Source organism: Lotus japonicus, chromosome 1 (assembly GCF_012489685.1).
Source record: "Lotus japonicus ecotype B-129 chromosome 1, LjGifu_v1.2".
NCBI classification, from domain to species: domain Eukaryota; kingdom Viridiplantae; phylum Streptophyta; class Magnoliopsida; order Fabales; family Fabaceae; genus Lotus; species Lotus japonicus.
Window position 1 is genome coordinate 77,456,284 of NC_080041.1, and position 20,697 is coordinate 77,476,980.

At 38.7% G+C, this 20,697-nt stretch overlaps 1 protein-coding gene across 1 annotated transcript; it reads left to right on the plus strand.

The window, feature by feature from the left end:
- The first annotated feature begins 3,498 nt into the window (after positions 1-3,498).
- Positions 3,499-20,459, plus strand: LOC130713841 (auxilin-related protein 2-like). Its single transcript, XM_057563658.1, has 8 exons — positions 3,499-4,074; positions 6,309-7,929; positions 8,203-8,326; positions 8,614-8,711; positions 8,876-8,941; positions 9,980-10,069; positions 10,606-10,782; positions 19,970-20,459. The coding sequence occupies exons 1-8, from the start codon at positions 3,605-3,607 to the stop codon at positions 20,006-20,008; spliced, it is 2,685 nt and encodes an 894-aa protein (XP_057419641.1). The 5' UTR covers positions 3,499-3,604; the 3' UTR covers positions 20,009-20,459.
- The last annotated feature ends 238 nt before the right edge of the window (positions 20,460-20,697 follow it).

The following is a 20,697-nucleotide window of genomic DNA, read 5'->3' on the forward strand; positions in this document are numbered from 1 at the left end:
TGCTAGAGTTGGAAATGTCACTGTTGAGGACACAAGCAACACGATCACAGAGTTGGAAATGTCACTTTCACTCTGGAAGTGGAAGAAGAAAGTTGTGCCTCTTTCCAAGTTTCTTCCCTCAACCTCTTGCCTCCATTCTCACTCTCTCTGGAAGTTGATAGCTTGTGCAAAGATAAACTTGTTAGTAATGCGTTCAATTTATATTCTGAAATGCTTGCCAAGAGAATTTCACCTAATGTTGTCACTTTCAATTCTTTAATATATGGCTTTTGCATTGTGGGTCAGTTGAAAGAAGCAACTGAGTTGTTGGATGAAATGGTGACAAAAAACATTGACCCAAGTGTTATTACTTTTAATACACTGGTGATGCTTTTTGCAAGGAAGGAAAGGTGAAAGAGGCTACAAATGTGTTAGCGGTGATGATGAAACAAGGTGTGAAACTTGATGTTGTTACTTATAATTCTTTAATGGATGGGTATTGCCTAGTTGGTGAAGTAAACAAGGGCAAAGACATATTGAACTCCATGCCTCAAAGGGGAGTTACTCCTAATGTATGGAGCTACAATATCATGATTAATGGATTATGCAAGATTAAAATGGTGGATGAAGCTTTGAATCTCCTTGCAGAAATGGACTGCAAAAACATTATTCCTAATACAGTAACGTACAATACTCTTATTGATGGTTTATGCAAATCAAGAAGTCTCTCGTGCTTGGAAGCTTGTTCATGAGATGCATGTTAAAGGTCAACCAGCTAATATAATCACCTACCATTCTTTATTGGATGTCTTATGCAAAAGCTATTTTCTCGTGGCCTTAGTGGATATGTTCTGTAATTTCTTTTGTTGTTAGAATCCTTAAGGTTTTGGCTTTTATCTTGCTGGTGTATCACTTTTGCAAGCCTTGGACTATTATGTTCTCCTTCGTGTCTTGTGCTTAGACATTTGTATTATGGTCTGTGGACCCTTATTATTAATTCAATTTGATCTTTCAAAAAAGGAAAAATTAGTAGCAAGTGATAATGATAATTTAATTATTGTATATAATTAAATTAAAAAATTTCACTATTAATAAATTAGTTCATTTTTTAATTAAATTTATGAGTAACTAAATAATTTTAATTTAGCAATAACAACTAGTAATTGATAAATAATAAAATTAGTATAATACTAAAATTAATATTTTTATATTTATTGATTAATATTATTATGAATTATATAAAATATAAATATTGAAATAAGGTCAAAGTACTAAAAAAGAATCGAAAACTATTATCCTATCTTGTCAGGATAATTCTATCTCCGTCAGGATAAGTTTTACACACGATGACATGATAGAATAAGGGACATGATTGCGTTATCCTACCATGCGTGCTTATCCTATCCACTAAATGAGCCTTGAATTTACTAATGTCACCTTTAAAGACTAACTAGATATAATACTCGTGTGTTGCACGAGTTTACTTTTTTTTTTAGAGAACAAAAGAATTTATTGAAAAATAAAAGCAAAATACAATAGTTATAACACGTTGTACGAGTTCATTTACAACATTTCTAACATTGTATAAAATGATTATCGCTTAAATTAATACAAAAATAATAATCGTGTTTAGACATTTCAATAATTAAAAAAAAACATTTCAGTAAATAGTATTAGAGTTCTATTTGTATAAATAATTAATATTACTCTGATTTATTAATTAAAATTGAATAATTCTAAAAATATAATGATTTTTGTATTTAATAATTTGAAAAATAATTCAGTCAATTTGTAACAAAAAAAATTAAGCAATAAGTTTTTAATACCATAAAATAACTTGTATGAACATATTTTTATACCTTTTACTGAAAAAGTCATATTTTAGGAGGGTCAACCACAATTTCTCAAACTGGTTTACACTTGTCAAAATCGAGAACAATAAAGTAATTTTAACTTTTACTACTATAATAAGATATAACTTAAATTTATTCAACTTTTGTGATATTTTTTTTTCTCTATTAAGCTTCCTCAAAATCGTCTTTACTAATATATAATAAAATAAAAAAATTATATGGAGATTGTTTTTTTCAAATAAGACACACATACATTATAGTTAATAGTAGATGCCTCATAGTGTCATTTTTAAATTTAACACGTTTTATCTAAATTATTTTTTGATGATATTATTTTATTCTAAATCAAGTTTAATTCTTGATATTTTTCACTAAAATGCAAAATTTAAGTCAATTTCTAAGTTTATAAATGTTATTAATTAATGTAGGTAGTTGAAAGATTTTGACAATAGAGTTTTTTCGGATTTTTATTTTATTAGGTCTAATTGCATATTTTGTCCCCGCTTTTACATTTCTCACGATTTTGATCCCTAAAAATATTTAATTGCATTTTATTATCCCAACGTTGTTCTCCGTTAGCAACTTTGATCTTCAATCCAATTCCGTACAAAAACTTATAGGGTAGATGATGTGGCATTATGGGAAATTGAAAAACTGATGTGTAGATATTTTAGTGAGTATGATAGATGTAGATGCTCTTATAAATGTTCTATTTCAAAAAAATAATAAATGCTAACATTTTTATTATGGAAATATCTAATATTAATTAATAGCCACAATACAGAAATCAAGGGCTGCCAGCTTGATATTAGCGCAGATCTGTTTGGAAAATCAATTTTTTTACCAACCTGTTAAACCGTAGAATTGCCGGTTTTACCGGTTCTAACCAGTTTTTGACCGATTCTTACGGTTCTTGTTCGGTTTAATAATTCTCGGTTTTAGAAGGGCTCCGAACCGGTGAGATGGCCGGTGCCCGATCCAACCGGTTGAACCGGCCGGTCCGGTTTTCAAAACATTGCTTATTCTTGTCAGATTTGACAATCTCATGGTGGCTCCTTTTCTTATCATTTGTCGTTTTAGATGATTGTAGATCACTTGTGGATGGTTTGGGTACACAGATGCTTATTCATGTAAAGAGAAATCATAATAGGACAACTGATTTTATGTCTAAACATGTTTTTTTCTTCTTCATGATAATGTATAAACTGAGATGAACCAATATTACAATTGGATTTCAAGTTTGTCAATGAGTTTTGACCATGGGAATGCATTTCTGGCGGACTTGTTCGCGGTGGAGGTAGGATTGAGCCATGCTCGGGATCTTGAATTTAGAAATATTCGTTGTGTCACGAATTGTTGTCAGGTCGTGGACGTTCTCAAGAGTTTGACGAATGTCTCAACGTTTTGGGCAAGAGACTCCATTGCTAGAGTGTGTGCTTTAACAGACAAGGAGTGGAGAGTGGTGTTTAACCAGGTTCTCAGTGAAAGGAATAATTCAGCCGACTGTTTAACTCGCCAAGCGTCACGAGGGGAACTTCACGTCATATATGGATAAATCCTCCATATAATGTTATTGCGTCCTTGTATTTAGACGCGCTTCAGCAGCTATTTTGTGTTTAGTGTTCCTCTTATAACAAAAAAAAAAAAAAAAAACTGAGAAGGATTTTTAGCTTTCCTCTTGTAACAAAGCGTGAGATTGTAACATTCCCTGTATCCTCTTCACTGCGGAACCACCACCGTAGAAGGAGGATACCACCACCGCTCTCTACACGATGAACGATTTCGACGGCCTGTTAGGTACCGAATTCGGGTTCAAACCCCGAGGCAAATCAGTTCCAATGGCTGGATCCTCCAACTTCACAACCACCACTTCTTCTACTTCCTCCGTCAACTTCGATTTAGGTCCTCAATCTTCTTCCAGTTCCACCAAAACCCCCTCCGCCGATCTCGACTCGGTTTTCCGGGCCAAGTCCGTCAACTTTCCTGTCTACGACGACGACATTTTCGACGGCGTCCCCGGTCTCAGAACCTCCTCCTCCTCCAAACTCCCATCCTACGACGACGTTTTCGCTTCTCCGGGAGAGGCCACCGCCTTCGACGATCTTCTCGGCGGCTTCGGTCAATCCAAGAGCTCGCGGAAGGAATTGCATGATGATGATAAAGGTGGTTCCGCCGATTTCGATGACTTGATCCCTGGATTCGGGAGCAGTACTACTACCAAGGCTTCCACTGAAACTGAAAGGTGTGGTTAGTTACTGTTTCTGTCTTCTTAATTAAGCTTGTTCATGCGTATGATGAAGTGCATTTTGCTTGAATTGAAAGTGTAGTTTGAATATACTGAATATTGTGTAGTGAGAAATGAGGCACTGAGATATAGCTCATTAGCACTGAGGTTTATTGATAAATAACATGTGAAGCACTGAGATTAAAGCTATACTAGAATGAACGCGAAATGCTAAAATAACTATATAATTGGAAACAGAGAAGCTAGCTACTGTTAAATTCAGATTCTGTTATCTGTTTTTTGAATGTAACATGCGCAAAATTATTACAGAATGTTCCATTTAAGGGTTTAAAAGCTTTCATTAGCATGTTAGTCGGTGATGGGTGAACTCCATTATTTTAGGATAATCACGGCCTGATGATTGTGTTAAACTTATGTGATGAACACAAAGCATTGGCCATTGGCTATAATCTTCTTTGAACTTTTGATTGTTTAGGTATCTATGGAATATCATCAACTGACAATGTCTTTTCAGGCAGCATTCTTCTCTATTTAGTAATTCGTGCCCCTGAGTAGAAAAGTTTACTACCACGAGTGCCTGTTTCGTTTACCATTTCGGTTGAAAATAATTACGTTTGGGTGTTAAAATTTAATTTTGCTTAAAGTGAATGTGTTTTGGTGACTTTTTCTGTTGGCCAAAAGTAAGTTTATAGGTGACTGAAGTACGTTTAAGATAAGTGAAATTATTTTACTTTTATGTTGAGAAGAATTCAGCCCATGGGACCCACAAACTACATCTATATTTGTCCTCAAAAGTAATTCTACCTTACCATCCAAACAAAAACCAATTTTCAAATTACTTTTACTAGATCATTTCCAAACACAAATTCATCCTCTCAAACTTAATTCTTCCAAATTTTAGTTTTTCAAACTTAATTTACTGAACTATAAAACAGATGGATCTATTCCAATCAACTTCAAGATATTATTTTTCTGCTAGCTATAGTTGCAGTTAAACAAGGCATGACGAGCTTACTAATGCCATCAGTAAGTTATTGTCTGGATATTTAATTGAGTAAACCACCAACTTTATCTATGATCTTCACGCCCTTCTTCAACTTAGTACTCATGCAAAGTTTCCACAAAAAGTAGTTCTCGAATCTCCTGTTCTTCATGTTAGTCCCCAAATTATCTCTTTATCCTTCACGACTGTCCCCAAACTATCTTGGCAAGGACTAACGTGAATGGCATATAGATAGTTCAAGGACTACTTTTCATTGAAGTTCTACATGAGCACTAAGTTAAAAAATTGTGCCAAGTTCGGGCCTCGGGGACCAAATTGGTGGTTTATTCATTTAAAATAATTTGGTCTTAGTTGTTTGGAACTTGGAGGCAGCTATTCTGGAATTTGGCTAGCATTCAGAATTGATTTGGATGGGAAGGGGATGCTTATTGCTGATTATGTATTCTCTTCTTCTATGATTGCACGAACTGTCTGTGTAGCAGTGAAGACTTAGGTGTACTGTTGAATAGATCTTTCAAGTTTCAAGCATATTGAATGTCCTGCGCATTTTTAAATATCAGTATGAGGTTGTTGCTTGTATGATATCAGTTTTTGTGGTAATCTATGAGGTTGATATTTAAGTGGGAAAGCATCATTTGAAAGGTATAGTTGTGCTTGCTGATTTTATTTGTTATAGTAGACGATTGATAATGGAGCTCAGAGGAGCTAAGAAGAGGCACCAATGAACTGATTTTCTTCTGTGACTTTATCTTTGTTTGACATGTTCGAATTAGGCCATTATATGTGGACACTGTTGAGTCACACAGGAACTACTGAACATGGAAAAAAAGGAGTGATTCCAATGAAACCTTGTACTCAAATTACTTCATGAGTTTGAGAATGCCTTACACCTTAGGAAGATTAAGTTCCAACTTTTAAGAGTATTAAGTTTTGGGATGTCTAATGATTTTCCTTTGCTGCATTTCTGTCTAAGAAGCGGATTCATCATTTTATCAGGTTGCTTATGGGACCAGGTCTATGCAGAAAGAAGTTTATTGTTGTTCTAAGGATACTTTGTCCAATAGGAGCTAGGAATTTATAGTTTTATGTGTTATGACTTTGTTGTTGCTAAGAATCTCATTTGGTTAAATGAAACTGAAGGGATTGCGAATAGGAACTAGAAAAAGGGGCAACCCAATCCCATATTTTTCACATATTGATTGATATATCGTAATATTTTTTTACACAGGCCCAGTCCTGATATTGGTTTTTCATCAGAATCTACTGTCAATGCATCTAAAATGGCCTCCAGTGCAATGGAAGACCCTTTCAAAGTATTTGAATCAGCTTCAGCTCCAATAGACTCATCCTCAGGGCACTTTACAGACCCATTGGACGAAATTAGTAAATTTACTAGTTCTAGAAGCACAAGAAATGATAAGTCATCAAATTCTAATGGTGTAGTATATGATGATACTGATCATTTCGATGTACTTGGAAATTCAGTACCAGCATTCTCATCAGAGAGAAATAGCAGGCAGGGCAGCAGTTCCCCAACACCACGGTCAAACACAAGTTCAAGTTGGACTGGAGATAAAGAATCATTTGACAAATCGTCTGTGAGGAGTCCTGAGACACAGACACAAAACAAGATTCCTGTTGAACATGATCAGGAGTTTCATCAGGCTCCATATGACATGCCTACATATTCAACAGATTCTACTCAACCAGCTGGCCAAAGGTCTACATCCCCTTCTTATGATGATGATGGTTTGAGACATGTCAATACTCAGGCGGATATGTCTCCAAGATATGAAGAAAATTTGAACTCAAATGATGATATATGGCTGGTGGTATCGGAGATTCCTCTTTTTACACAACCAACTGCTGCTCCACCACCTTCAAGACCACCTCCTCCCCGACCAGTACATATCCCCAAATCTGGAACAAGTTCATCAGCCTCTGCCAATGCCAGAAAGAAAGATAATGAATTTTCTTCTTTCCCAAGCTCCACTCGGTTTTCTCAGAATCCTAAATCAGCTCCTGCTGCAACCAAGTTTTCTTCTGCATCTCAGTTTGATGAAGTTGAAGATTTTGCCATGGGTAAAAGTCATTGTAATGACACTCAACATGGAAATGGTCTTCCTGATGAAGAAATAGAGATGAACTCAGCTGCCGCAGCTATGAAGGAGGCTATGGATAGAGCTGAAGCTAAGCTTAGGCATGCAAAGGAGGTTAGGGAGAGAGAGAATACGAAAGCTGCAAGAAGCAAAGAACATGTGCAAGTGGAAAGTGACAGTGCTGAGCCTGAGGAGAGAGGAAATAAGGAATGGTTAGACCACGAGTGGCTGCAAAAGGAGAGGGAGGAAAACGAGCAAAGAAAACTTCAGATGGAAAGGGAGGAGAAAGAAAGAGAGCAGAGACTTGAGAGCGAAAGACAAAAGGCAAGACAGGCTGTAGAAAGAGCTACGAGAGAAGCGCGTGAAAGAGCAGCTGCTGGAGCTCGCCAAAGAGCTGAGAGGGCTGCAGTCGAGAGAGCTAATTCAGAAGCTAGAGGGCGTGCTGAAAGGACTGCAGTTCAGAGGGTACAAGCAGAAGCCCGTGAAAGGGCTGCTGCTGAGGCAAAGGTAAGAGCTGAAAAAGCTGCTGCACAGGCAAAGGAGAGGGGAACGCGAGTAAAAGTAACTGCTTCTGACGCACGAATTAAAGCTGAACGTGCTGCTGTTGAAAGGGCTACTATGGAGGCCCGAGAAAGAGCTGCAGCTTCTACAAGGATGAGCCAACAAAAGAATGAAAATGATTTTGAGTCATTCTTCAGCACAGATGCACGAGCCAATAGTGCTCCAAGGCCTCCTAGAGCTAGCTCTTCAGTGAGTGCTTATTTTTGTTCAACATCATTTATACTAATATATCATCTCTTGGCTTTGGTGTTTGGTTTCTCCCCATCATGGTAGCAAGTTTTATTTATTGAGATCTTATTTTATTCTTTCCATTTGTATTCGAATAAAAATGAAATATATGAACTTGACAAGATTTAAGATTATTCTCATGTGTTAAATGAAAACAAATGGCGTACTAACTCGCATGTTGGTGCTACCATCTTACTGTTGTTTTGTTAATTTTCTGGATCTCCTTGCTTTCAGGATTCTGCATTTGATTCCCAATTTCAGTCAGATGTAACCCGGAAATCTACAAGTACATCTTCAAACATGAAGAAAGAATCATCATCCACTAATATTGTTGATGATCTCTCCTCAATTTTTGGAGGTAGGTTTGTGTGTGATATAGGAGAAAATCTTCAGCACTCCTGTAGCACTGAAGATTTAGTACATCCCTCTCTCACAATGTGGCAGTTATGCTTCTTTTTTGAGTTCAGAGTAGAATTAAAATTAAGAATAACTTACCATAAAAGCCAGGTATCATGCTTTGAGGGGGGGGGGGTATGTACTACGGGACAAAAAAAATTTCCGTCATATTGATGCAAAGATTGTTTGCATTTTTTGGTCTCATTGCTTACTGGACTCTTTTTATCCGTTCTCTTTTATGGTTTGAAGCTTCTCCGTCACCTAGAGAATTCCAGGAAGTTGAAGGGGAAAGTGAAGAAAGGCGAAAGGCCAGGTTGGAACGCCTTCAAAGGGCTCAGGAGCGTGCGGTATGTTTTACTGTACTTTTGTCCTTAATTTAAATATTTTCATTGTTCTTAATTGAAAAAGGACAAAGAATGTCCTGTTTTCAAACCAACTTGACATTGCATTTTCAAAAATAAGTTTAAATTGTTTGTCCATGTTAGTTGTAACCATTATCATTTTATACCAGGCAAAAGCATTGGATGAGAAGAATCAACGGGACCTACAAACTCAAAGAGAGCAAGCTGAGAGACATGTTAGTGATATCTTTCGTTTTTTTATTTTTTTATTTGTGTGTTCATTTTATTTTTATTTTTTTTGGGCGTGGGGTGGGGGGGGGCTCATACACTTGTGTTGTGCCACTGCATATATGCTAGGGCTGCCCAGAGGTTTCGGCCCGAACCCGAACCCGAACCCAAATCACTGATGTAAAAATAAACTGAAGTTGGGTGGGTTGTAAAAGACAAGTAAACACAGGTAAAGGCGGTCAGATATGGTTGAGGACAATTTTTGTCCCGTCAGAACCCGAACCCAATCCTGCCAAGTTAACATTGAAATAAAGTTGATCTTGCATAGCTGTCACAGCAGAGCCTTGTCCATTTCGATCTATCAAAGAGTTAATAAAATCTGAAGACTCCAATCCCAAGCGAACTGCTAATACCAAAAGTCTAGTATCTTCTCTCAAGCTCTCAAAAGACTCAAACCCTCTTTTTCCCTTGCACACAACTCACAAATTTGAAATCAACGTTGTGCTCCTTCAAGATGCAGTGTCGTGCCTTGACAGTGGCGAGATGCAGCGCCTTGACCGTGCCGAGATGCAATAACAGTGCCTTGACCATGTCAGGATGCAGCATCCCCTCGGTTGTTCTGTTGCCATCAAGTACGCATGCCCTTCAACCCTAATGACGTCCCCAAGGCCGGTCTACTTGAAACTGCCACCTCTGTTTGTATTTGCACCTCCGATAACAAAACAGTGAACCTCATCCACCTTTGTGTTTGATCTGCTCAAAATTGCAACCTCCGCTTGGATTCGCACCTTGATGACGCAATTGTGATCCCCATCCATGGAGGTTATTCATTAAAAGTTACCATATACTTATGGCTATACCTATATTTTGTGGAAACCAGGAACTTGTCGTCCGCTTACCTTGATGTATTTAATGAAGGGATTTTTTTATATGTTGGATGATTGTGTTAGTTGGATTCTACTTCTCAGTTCTCTATTAATTTGCAGAGTTTTCGTTATGATGTGATTTTAATTTAGTATCTAATTTTATCTGTACATTGATTTCAGAGGCTTGCTGAAACACTGGATTTTGAAGTTAAGCGCTGGGCTGCAGGAAAAGAGGCGAACTTGCGTGCTTTGCTTTCCACGTTACAATATGTATGTTCTTTGTACACTACCCAGGATATGTTGACTTATGTTGTCTCTTGTTTTTTTTATTTTTTTAAATGCTTGGGCCCACATTTTTTTTTGAGATCACCAGTCTACCTCCTAGAGCTAGAAATGAATAGGTGCGGTAATTCTAAATTGCGAAACCTATGCTATTAGTTTCAATTGCTCTATTCATTGTAGGTTCAACCAGTATATTAAATTCCTCCATTATATATTTATTCATATTGGCATTTTCCAATCAGATAATTACTGAAATTAGACACATCACTAGCAGAAAAGTATGACGTTGCGCAACATTGAAATGAAGTACTTATAATCCAGTTCAATCACAGTCAATCAAGATAAATTAAGGGCAAAAGCAACTTGTTTTTGTAATTTAATAGATTCTGAAAACTTCCTTCTTGTGAATCCTGAATCAGGCAAACAGTCCCTTAATTCATGGTATTTTTATGGTGGTTTTGTTTTGTTTTTCTCCTATGCTTTGCATGTCATGTTTACTCATCTACTTCATGAATGATTATCAGGTACTGTGGTCTGAATGTGGTTGGCAGCCAGTTTCTTTGACTGACTTGATAACAGCCGCGGCTGTTAAAAAGGCTTACAGGAAAGCTACATTGTGCATTCATCCTGATAAAGTGCAGCAGAAGGGTGCCACTCTTCAACAGAAATATATTGCAGAAAAGGTGTTTGATTTACTCAAGGTATTTTAGGGCTTTTTTATGTCACTTATATATGCTTTCTAATCAATGCTTTATCAAGAACGAAGTGATTGCGGGATACAATTAAAGAATAGGCTACTGTTATTTTGAAACGCCTTTTAAGTTCTAAATGTGTGTTTCCACATTACATTTTTAGCCAAATGTTGACAGGTATTTCAATATCTATATTAATTGTTATCTAGTAGTATCCTCACACATAATAAATAGCTAGACTGGTTTTCTTTTGTTAATGTTTTTTTGGGTCGAAGTTGTTAATGTATACTAGTTTCGTTTGTTTGGTATAGTAAGGTAGTTGGGCTCTGAAGCCCATTTGTAAGGTGTATATATTTGTTCTCTTGACATGTATCATTAGTTATGATTGACTAAGAAAGTTTTTCAGCATTCTACTTCCCCTTCTTCATGGTATCAAGAGCCCTACACTAGATTTCTAGTGGGTTTATTCCCTATTGAGAAGTATGGACTAGAGATATGGGCAAAGTAGTCCTTTTAAAGGGTAGAGCAACCCTCACCCCTAAGCTAGCTTTTGGGGTAGAGTTAGGCCTAACCAAAATTCTATCATTCCCGGCGGCATAACCTTTTCTTTTCCGGCGACCTCGCGTATCGTTTTTCGCACAATTGCTACTGTCAGATTCATCTCACCATTGCCGTTTGAGCGCCACCAGAACCATTGAGAATGTATTTTGCATGCTGTCAAAGCTGGCCCTGCCTCCTAGAGACTCCACCGCTGTCACATGCTGGTGATGCCGCTATTTGTGTCGGTTTCCCCTTCCCCTTTTTTCGGCAAATCCCTCTCTCTTCAGTGAGGATGAGTTCTCACCGCCACCACCATTGCGGTTGCCTCTCTCTGATGATAGAAACCATCTACTTAGTCGCCCTCATCGGTGGCCACCACTGACAGCCACTGCAGACGCCATTGACCGGTTTGTTCTGGCTTGTGGGATTCCATTTATTTGGTACGTTTCCATTACTTTATTTCTAGCTTTAAGCTTTGTGGCCACATTAGTGTCTTTCTTCTTCACATGGTCAATCTATCTACAGGTATTGCACTAGAGAAATTAGTGGGTTCCTCCAATTATTTCTCATGGTCTGAAGCTTTTGGGAAACGTTTCATCAGACAGACTTAAAAGATCACCTCTACACTAGGCTTGAGAATGTGAAAACCAATACAGATAACTTGGCAATCAATCCAGTACTGTGTGCTTTGTTGTGGGCTTGTGGCAGCCTATCGATACTTCTCTTCTTAATATCTACACTAATTTTGATACTTGTTTATGGTCCCAAGCTAAGGATCTTTACAGTAAAGATATTCAACGCCTACACTCGGTTGATAGTTCTTGACTTTGTTGGGTAGATTTTTCTCTTAAGATTGAGTTTAATGCTCTTATTTGCTGGTAAAACCACTGTTGAGGATCTTGCTCAACGAGGCAATATTTGTATGTTATGCGTTCTTGGCCTTTGTTTTATCTTGATACCTAAGTTGTCAATCCCGGCGGGATCCCGGGATCCCATCCCAGCCATGCCCTGGGACGGATTTTTCCATCCCAGACCAGTTCTCTGTCCCGGCCATCCCGGATGGGATTCCGGGAAAATTCCTGCAAAATCCAGGTCATCCCAGCGGGACAGCATTTTTGCAAAAATCCCCCCTCCCCCAATGTAAACGTTGGGGGTTTTTATTTAGGGGTATTTTCAGGTTTTCACAACGGAAAGCCCCCTAGAACATTGATTTGTTTGATCTTTCCCTCTCTTCTACCCACTTCGACCCTCTTCTCCTCTCTTCTTTCATGTAAAATATAGACATAGATTCGCTATCTCGGCCGTCCTGCTTTCTGGGGTCCCGCTATCCCAGTTTTGAGGCTGGCCTATTAGAGTATACTACTCGTGATAAGTAAAGCTACTGATTGTAGCTGAGTTAGTGTGTTAGTTATGCTTGCTTAGCTGTCAAGCTTAGCTGGCATAACAGAATTAAGAGTTAGTTGTTAGAGTTTGTTAGAATTGTTAGCTTGTTCATCAAGCTTTATATTCTTCTATAAGTACTGAACTATGGTCTATTGTATCATTACCTTTGAAATGAATGAGAATTAGATTTACAGAGTTCTGAGTTTTCAACATGGTATCAAGAGCAGGTCACGATCCTTGAGATCTCTCTCGATTTTCTTTTCTTCTCCTTCTTCTTCGTCATGGCTGACGAAATTCCAGAGATTCCGATCCCGATTCCAGTTCCAGTGGCTCAACCGCAGTTGAGTTCATCCACGCTTGTTCACAAGCTTACGTTGAAGCTTGATGATACAAATTTTCTTTCATGGAAGCAGCATGTGGAAGGGATCGTTCGCACTCACAGGTTGCAGAGTTTCCTTTCTCCTCCTGAGATTCCACCACGATTTCTCACTGAAGAAGATCGTGTGAATGCAGTGGAGAATCCTGCATATCAAGTCTGGGAGCAGCAAGATTCTGCTCTGTTTACGTGGTTACTTTCTTCGCTTTCACCATCAGTGCTTCCTACTGTGGTGAATTGCTCTCAGTCCTGGCAAGTCTGGGAAGCAGTGCTCGAATTCTTCCACGCACACGCTCTCGCGCAGTCCACACAACTGAGATCTGAGATTCGATCCATCTCCAAGGGATCGAAGTCGTGTTCTGAGTATCTCAAGCGTATTAAGTCGATTGTTAATGCGCTAATCACGATTGGAGATCCAATCTCCTATCGTGAACACTTGGAAGCAGTGTTTGATGGCTTGCCTGAGGAATACAGTCATCTTCAAACGATTGTGTACAATCGTGAATCACCGAGTTCGATTTCGCAGGTTGAAGCGATGATTATCGCACATGAAGCGCGTCTTGATCGCGCTCGTACTCGCCAGATCTCGACAAATCCTCCGTCGGCGCTCCTTACTCAGGCTTCACCGCCACCAGCGACTCAACCTCCGCTGTCGACACCGTCGCCGGTGGCCTCTGAAGCAAATTATGCTTCTGGATCTGTCGATTCTTCCTATAAGGATCGTTCTTATGATGATCGCAGTGATGATCGCACTGGATCCTATGAATCGCGTGGACGTGGTGGCTACACTAGCAACAATGGTGGAAACAACTCTCGTGGTGGCTACAATGGCCGTGGAGGAGGTAGAGGTAATAATCGCAGCGTTCAGTGTCAGATTTGTAAGAAGTATGGACATGATGCTACTGTTTGTTACTATCGTGGTTCTTCATCTTCATCCACTCCTTCTTCTGGCATTTCTGGAATGAACTCATGCTATGGAATGCAATTTTCTAATTTTCCTATGATGCCTATGCCTCAGTTTGGCTTCTCACCTTACTGTGGATCTCCTCAGTTTGGTTTTCCCACTCAGTTTGGTCAGCAACAACAGTTTGGTCATGGACATTCATTCTCTGGTTTTCCTTTTGGTCCTCAACAGTTTGGATTTAGTTCCTTTGCTGGTACTCCATGGAGTAATTTTCCTTCTCAGTTCAACAATGGAGGACAGAGGCCTGGAAATTCCATTGCAAGGCCTCCACAAGCTATGCTTACTGGCACATCACAGGCTGGAGGATCTGCTTCAGCAAACCTGAGCACTTGGTTCCCTGATTCTGGTGCTACTCACCATGTGACAAATGACTCCTCAGTCATCTCAGATAGTGTCTCCCTCACTGGTAATGATCACATCTTCATGGGGAATGGACAAGGTTTGCCAATCCTCTCTATAGGATCTGCTTCTTTTCCTTCTCCTTATCATAATACAACCACACTCACTCTTAAAAATCTGCTTCTAGTTCCCAATATCACCAAGAATTTGGTTAGTGTAAGTAAGTTTGCAAGGGACAATCATGTTTATTTTGAATTTCACCCTTCTTTCTGTGTTGTTAAATGTCAGGTCACATCTAGAGTTCTTCTTCAAGGTCATGTTGGACCAGATGGCTTGTATGTCTTTGAAGGCATGCATACTCCTTCCCTTTCCAAGACATCTCCTATTCCAGCTTCTGCTTCTTTGTCTCCAGTGGCTGTTTCAGACTCAGTTTCTGCTTTGTCAGCTGCATTATCTAGCTCTACTACACCTAGTCTTAGTCCTAAGTCTATAGTTTCATCTTCTGCTCTTGTAAGCCCAACCTCTTATGGTTTGTGGCATTCTAGATTAGGTCATCCTCATCATGAGGCTTTGCATTTAGCTTTAACCTCTTGTAATATTCAAGTTCCTAATAAAACAAAGTTCAATGTTTGTTCAGCTTGTTGTCTTTCTAAGTCTCATCGCTTGCCATCTCATTCTTCTACTACTGTTTACTCCTCTCCTCTAGAGCTAATTTTTGCTGATTTATGGGGGCCCTCCTCTATTGAGTCTTCTTGTGGTTTTTCTTATTTTCTTACTTGTGTGGATGCCTTTTCTCGTTTCACATGGATCTTTCCTATGAGAAAGAAATCTGATACTTGTTCCACATTTCTACAGTTTCAAGCTATGGTAGAATTGAAATTTAGCAAGAAACTTAAGTCTATTCAAACTGACAATGGCACAGAGTTTAAACCCCTTACTTCCTATTTTACAAAGTCAGGGATTGTTCATAGGTTGACATGTCACATCACCAAAATGGTAGTGTGGAGAGGAAACATCGCCATATTGTTGAAACTGGCCTTTCCTTGCTAGCACATGCTCATTTGCCATATCAATTTTGGGATCAAGCTTTTCTTGCAGCTGTGTTTCTCATTAACAGATTGCCTACCTCTGTTTTAGGCAATGCAAGTCCTTACCTTAAGCTTTTTAATACACAACCTGATTACAAGCTACTTAGAGTTTTTGGCTGTGCTTGTTACCCACATTTGAGGCCTTACACACAATCCAAGTTGTCTCTGAGGTCTAAGCTTTGTGTGTTCATGGGCTATTCATCACAACATCAAGGTTATAAGTGTATGGACAATGAAGGCAAAATTTATATCTCAAGGGATGTGGTTTTTGATGAATTCAACTTTCCCTATCCACACATGTTCACTTCCTCAGAGGTTCCTCACCCAGATCAAGGGCTTTCTTCTATTATTTCTCTGGTACCAGCTGCTGTTCATGGTCCACCTCAAGCTGTTAATGCTCCTCCACTTTCACCTCCCTCTTCAGGGGACACTCATCCCAGTGGTTTTTCAGTTCAGCAGCAGCCTAGTCACTCACCTAGTCATGGATCATCTTCTGGATCAGCACAGCCAGGTCATAATAATTCTGCAACTTCTTCTTCTACTGGTGCAATTGCTCAGCCCATTGGGAATGTTCATCCCATGCAAACAAGGGCAAAATCTGGTATTGTCATGCCCAGATTATTTCCCACACTTCTCCTAACCCAAGCAGAACCTACAAACTCTACTCAAGCATTAAAGGATCCTAAGTGGAAGGCTGCTATGCAAGCTGAATATGATGCCTTGATGGCCAATGGAACCTGGACTTTGGTTCCACTCCCTAAGGATCGAAAGCCTATTGGCTGCAAATGGGTATTTAGGGTTAAAGAGAATGCTGATGGGACAATTAATAGATACAAAGCAAGGTTGGTGGCCAAAGGATATCACCAAGTGAAAGGGTTTGACTACTCAGAAACTTTTTCTCCAGTGGTAAAGCCAATTACTATTCGCATAATCCTCAGCTTGGCTATCACTAAGAAGTGGCACATTCATCAACTTGATGTGAATAATGCTTTTCTTAATGGGGCACTTCAAGAGGAGGTCTACATGACACAACCCTCTGGTTTTCTTTGTAAAGACAAGTCTTTTGTGTGCAGACTGCACAAGGCTCTCTATGGCCTCAAACAAGCCCCAAGAGCTTGGTTTGAAAGGTTAAGGGCAGCTCTAGTTAAGTATGGTTTCACTCCTAGCAAATGTGATCCTTCCTTGTTCACTTTCTCCACCAAAGGTTGTGTTATCTACATTCTTGTTTATGTAGATGACATTATTATTACTGGGAATTCACTGCCATTAGTTCAACAAGTGGTGAAGAATCTTGATTCAGAATTTTCCTTGAAGCAGTTGGGGCAGCTAGACTATTTCCTAGGTGTTCAAGTTCATCATTTGAAGGACAGATCCTTACTTCTTACACAAACAAAATACATCAATGATTTGCTTGAGAGAGCAGAAATGGGGGAGGCCAAAGGCATATCTACTCCCATGATTGGAGGTGCTAAGTTGAGCAAATATGGCTCAGATTATTTTGCAGATCCAACATTGTACAGGTCTATTGTTGGTGCTCTGCAGTATGCTACTTTGACAAGACCAGAGATTAGCTTTGCAGTGAATAAGGTTTGCCAATTTCTCAGCCAGCCCTTGGAGGATCATTGGAAGGCTGTCAAAAGAATACTTAGGTATCTTAAAGGCACCATACATCATGGTCTTCACCTTAGGCCTTGTTCCTTACACACTTCTGTCCCTCTTGTGGCCTTTTGTGATGCTGACTGGGGATCTGACCCTGATGACAGACGATCAACCTCGGGCACTTGTGTCTTTTTTGGTCCAAATTTAGTCTCTTGGAGCTCCAAGAAACAGACCTTGGTTGCTAGATCTAGCACAGAGGCAGAATATCGCAGCCTGGCCAATACATCAGCAGAATTACTTTGGGTTCAGTCATTATTGCAAGAGCTTCAGGTTCCCTTTTCTCCACCTCGAGTATTTTGTGATAATATGGGTGCAGTTGCTCTCACTCATAATCCTGTTCTTCATACTCGCACCAAACATATGGAGCTTGATATCTTCTTTGTGAGGGAAAAGGTTCTTGACAAGACTTTTTGTTCATCACATTCCTTCTGAAGACCAGATTGCTGACATATTCACCAAAGCTCTTTCCCCTACTAGGTTTGAGTATCTTCGTTCCAAACTCAAGGTGCTTGAGCGGGTTCCTTCTCCCCCACCTTGAGTTTGCAGGGGTGTATTAGAGTATACTACTCGTGATAAGTAAAGCTACTGATTGTAGCTGAGTTAGTGTGTTAGTTATGCTTGCTTAGCTGTCAAGCTTAGCTGGCATAACAGAATTAAGAGTTAGTTGTTAGAGTTTGTTAGAATTGTTAGCTTGTTCATCAAGCTTTATATTCTTCTATAAGTACTGAACTATGGTCTATTGTATCATTACCTTTGAAATGAATGAGAATTAGATTTACAGAGTTCTGAGTTTTCAACATGGCCGCGCCAGCTGGGAACTGTGATTGACAACATAGCTTGTTACTAAAAAATGCCATTCTTCATGGTGAACTTCAAGAGGAAATTTATATGGAGCAAGTTCTTGGTTTTGTTGCTCAGAAGGAGTCTTATTTGGTTTGTAAACTTTGAAACTCTCTTATGGCCTTTAGCAGTCACCTCGTGCTTGGTTTGGAAGATTAAGTATTGTCATCCAAAATTTTGGTATGATTGTCGTGAATATGATCATACGATCTTCTATGGACATATTCCTCTGGGAAAATGCATCAGTCTCATTGTTTATGTTGATGACATTGTTATCATTGGGGATAATCATAGTGGCATTGGTGAATTGAAGCAACACTTGTTCCGTCACTTTCAAACCAAGGATTTGGGCTTGCTCATATTCTTTTTTGGCATGGAAGTAGTTCAATGTGACTGTGGTGTTATTGTCTCTCAAAGGAAGTATGCGTTGAATATTCTCAAAGAAATTGACATGTTAGGCCGCAAACCATTAGAAACTCTTATGAATCCTAATGTCAAGCTTCTCTCAGGATAGAGGAGCTGTTGACTGATCCTGGTAGATATCCGAGACATACTTGTCAGACATTTCATTTGTGGTATACCGGTGACTCGTGAGCCAGTTTCTTCAATCTCCTTGTGATAGCCACTGGGATGCAGCCATTTGAATTTGTGATATGTCCAGAAATCTCCTGGTCATAGTCTATTATATTAGAGTAAAGGTGACATTTACAGAATTGGTCATATCCAGATGTTGATTGGGCTGGATTGCCTTTCAATAGAGTTCTACCTCAAGTTAATGTGTTCGCTTTGGAGGTTATATTGTTTCTTGGAAAATCAATACGCAGGAATTTGTAACTAGTGCTTAGGCAGAATATAGGCTAGGGCTATGGCTTTGGTTACGTGCGAGTTCACATGAGTTTAACGTGTAATTCAAGAAGTAAAATTTGCAGAAATATCATAAACGAAGTTTTGTGATAGTCCGACTGTTATTCAAATTGCTTCCAGGCTAGCCCATTATTTCATGAGAACCAAACATATCGAAGTGGATTGTCATTATATTAGGGATGTGTATCTTTTGGGTTCATCATCACTAGCTACATTAGATTTAGTACTAAGATCAACTAGTTGACGTCCTCACAAAATCTCTTTGGCCCCCGTATTGAATTCATTTATATTCTCCAGCCTGAGGGAGAGTATGGATGTAAACTAGTTTAGTTTGTATAGTATCTTAAGGTAGTTGAGCTTTAAGAGCCATTTGTAAGGTGTACTTTCCTTTGTCATCTATCATTAGTTAAAAAATGAACGGATAAGAAAGATTTTCAGCATCTTCTTCATCTTCATTTATGATGTGCTGCCTCTGCAGCTTATCAGTTTCTTATCCTATTTAGTCCTCGCAAATATATTTGGTCCTTCTATAATTTGCTTTGACTCATGAACCTTAATTCACTTTAATTCATGAGCCTTAGGGTGTTTTCCTGCCACTGGTGAGTTTTCCACATGATGTTTCCTCCTCTCCAATCTTTTTTTTTGGGAGCTGAAAATAGCTGTTCTATATGGGCTATCATCTATAGTTATCTTTGTATGTTCTTCCAATTGAATGAGCATTATATCTTGTCATATAAGATGGCGCGTTTAGTTTCTTATCTTGGTCTCTGTCATGTCTGTTGATAAATACTAAATTGTATAAAATAGAAAAATATGAAACCAAAATTTTGATTTTATTGAACTATAAACAACACACTGAAGTTTTTGTTTTAATCCAAACCATATCAGTAACTTCCACAGTAGTTGTATATGACGTTCTGTATTGACAACTCAAACAATTGAATAAAAGGAGATTGGAGAGAGGAGTGCTATCACTACATTAATCACTATTTGTGGAACGAACTTAAAATTTACCCAATAATTTAGAATGCCTTGTGTATGATACTATCATTTCTCTTTTCGAAAGTTTGCGTATCCAATAAACCATTCTCTTTATGACTATACCATCAGGAGTTTACATTTGACTTTGATAATTTATAACAGGAAGCATGGAATAAGTTCAACTCAGAGGAGCTTTTCTAATCTCAAAATGACATTAACAACTCCAGGGTACTTTCCTCTGCCATTTCCGTCGAGGGTACCTCAACCCTGTTTCAGCTTCTACCCCACTGCACATTTGTTTCGATTCGGGTTATGTTGCATTGATGGTAAGAAAATCGATTTCCTTATCTGGTGTGAGGATTCCCAAATGCTACACTGGGGAGTAATTTTTGGTGCAATTAATGCTATCTTGGGTGGCTGTTGGGTTTATACAGATGCTTAAGAATATTGCATGTTTTGTTGTAAAATATCTTTTAGTGGCCATTTCTCTCAATTTAATTCATTATTTATGGTCGAGAGCTCATGAGCGATCAATTTTCCTTTTCTCAATTTTATTACTTGTGATATAGTACAATCTCCTGAAGATATATTATACCACCTTGTAGATTGACATTAAAATGTGGAAACGTGTAATTGAGATGAATTATTTCCATGGACTTCATTCGTACAAGCTTCTGCATTTGTTCAAAGCACGTTTGGTTTCTAATTTATCCTAGAACAGCCGTGCTATGTCTTTCAAGTTTAGCTGTGGTCTATTGTGCGTAACAGGGCGAGTGATTGCTTTAAGTTTTTCCTGTTACCCAACCAATAACGTGTTTGATTCTGTGGTTGGAAGCTCTGTAATCACTTTTGGGAAAAAGTTTTAAAGTGTTTCTTGAGTTACTGTGATT

Excerpts from the sequence above, each read along its gene's own strand:
- LOC130713841 (XM_057563658.1), top strand. The coding sequence starts at position 3,605 with ATGAACGATTTCGACGGCCTGTTAGGTACCGAATTCGGGTTCAAACCC. Across the intron at positions 4,075-6,308 it reads GCTTCCACTGAAACTGAAAG|GCCCAGTCCTGATATTGGTT; the intron begins GTGTGGTTAGTT and ends TTTTTTACACAG. Across the intron at positions 10,070-10,605 it reads TGCTTTCCACGTTACAATAT|GTACTGTGGTCTGAATGTGG; the intron begins GTATGTTCTTTG and ends AATGATTATCAG.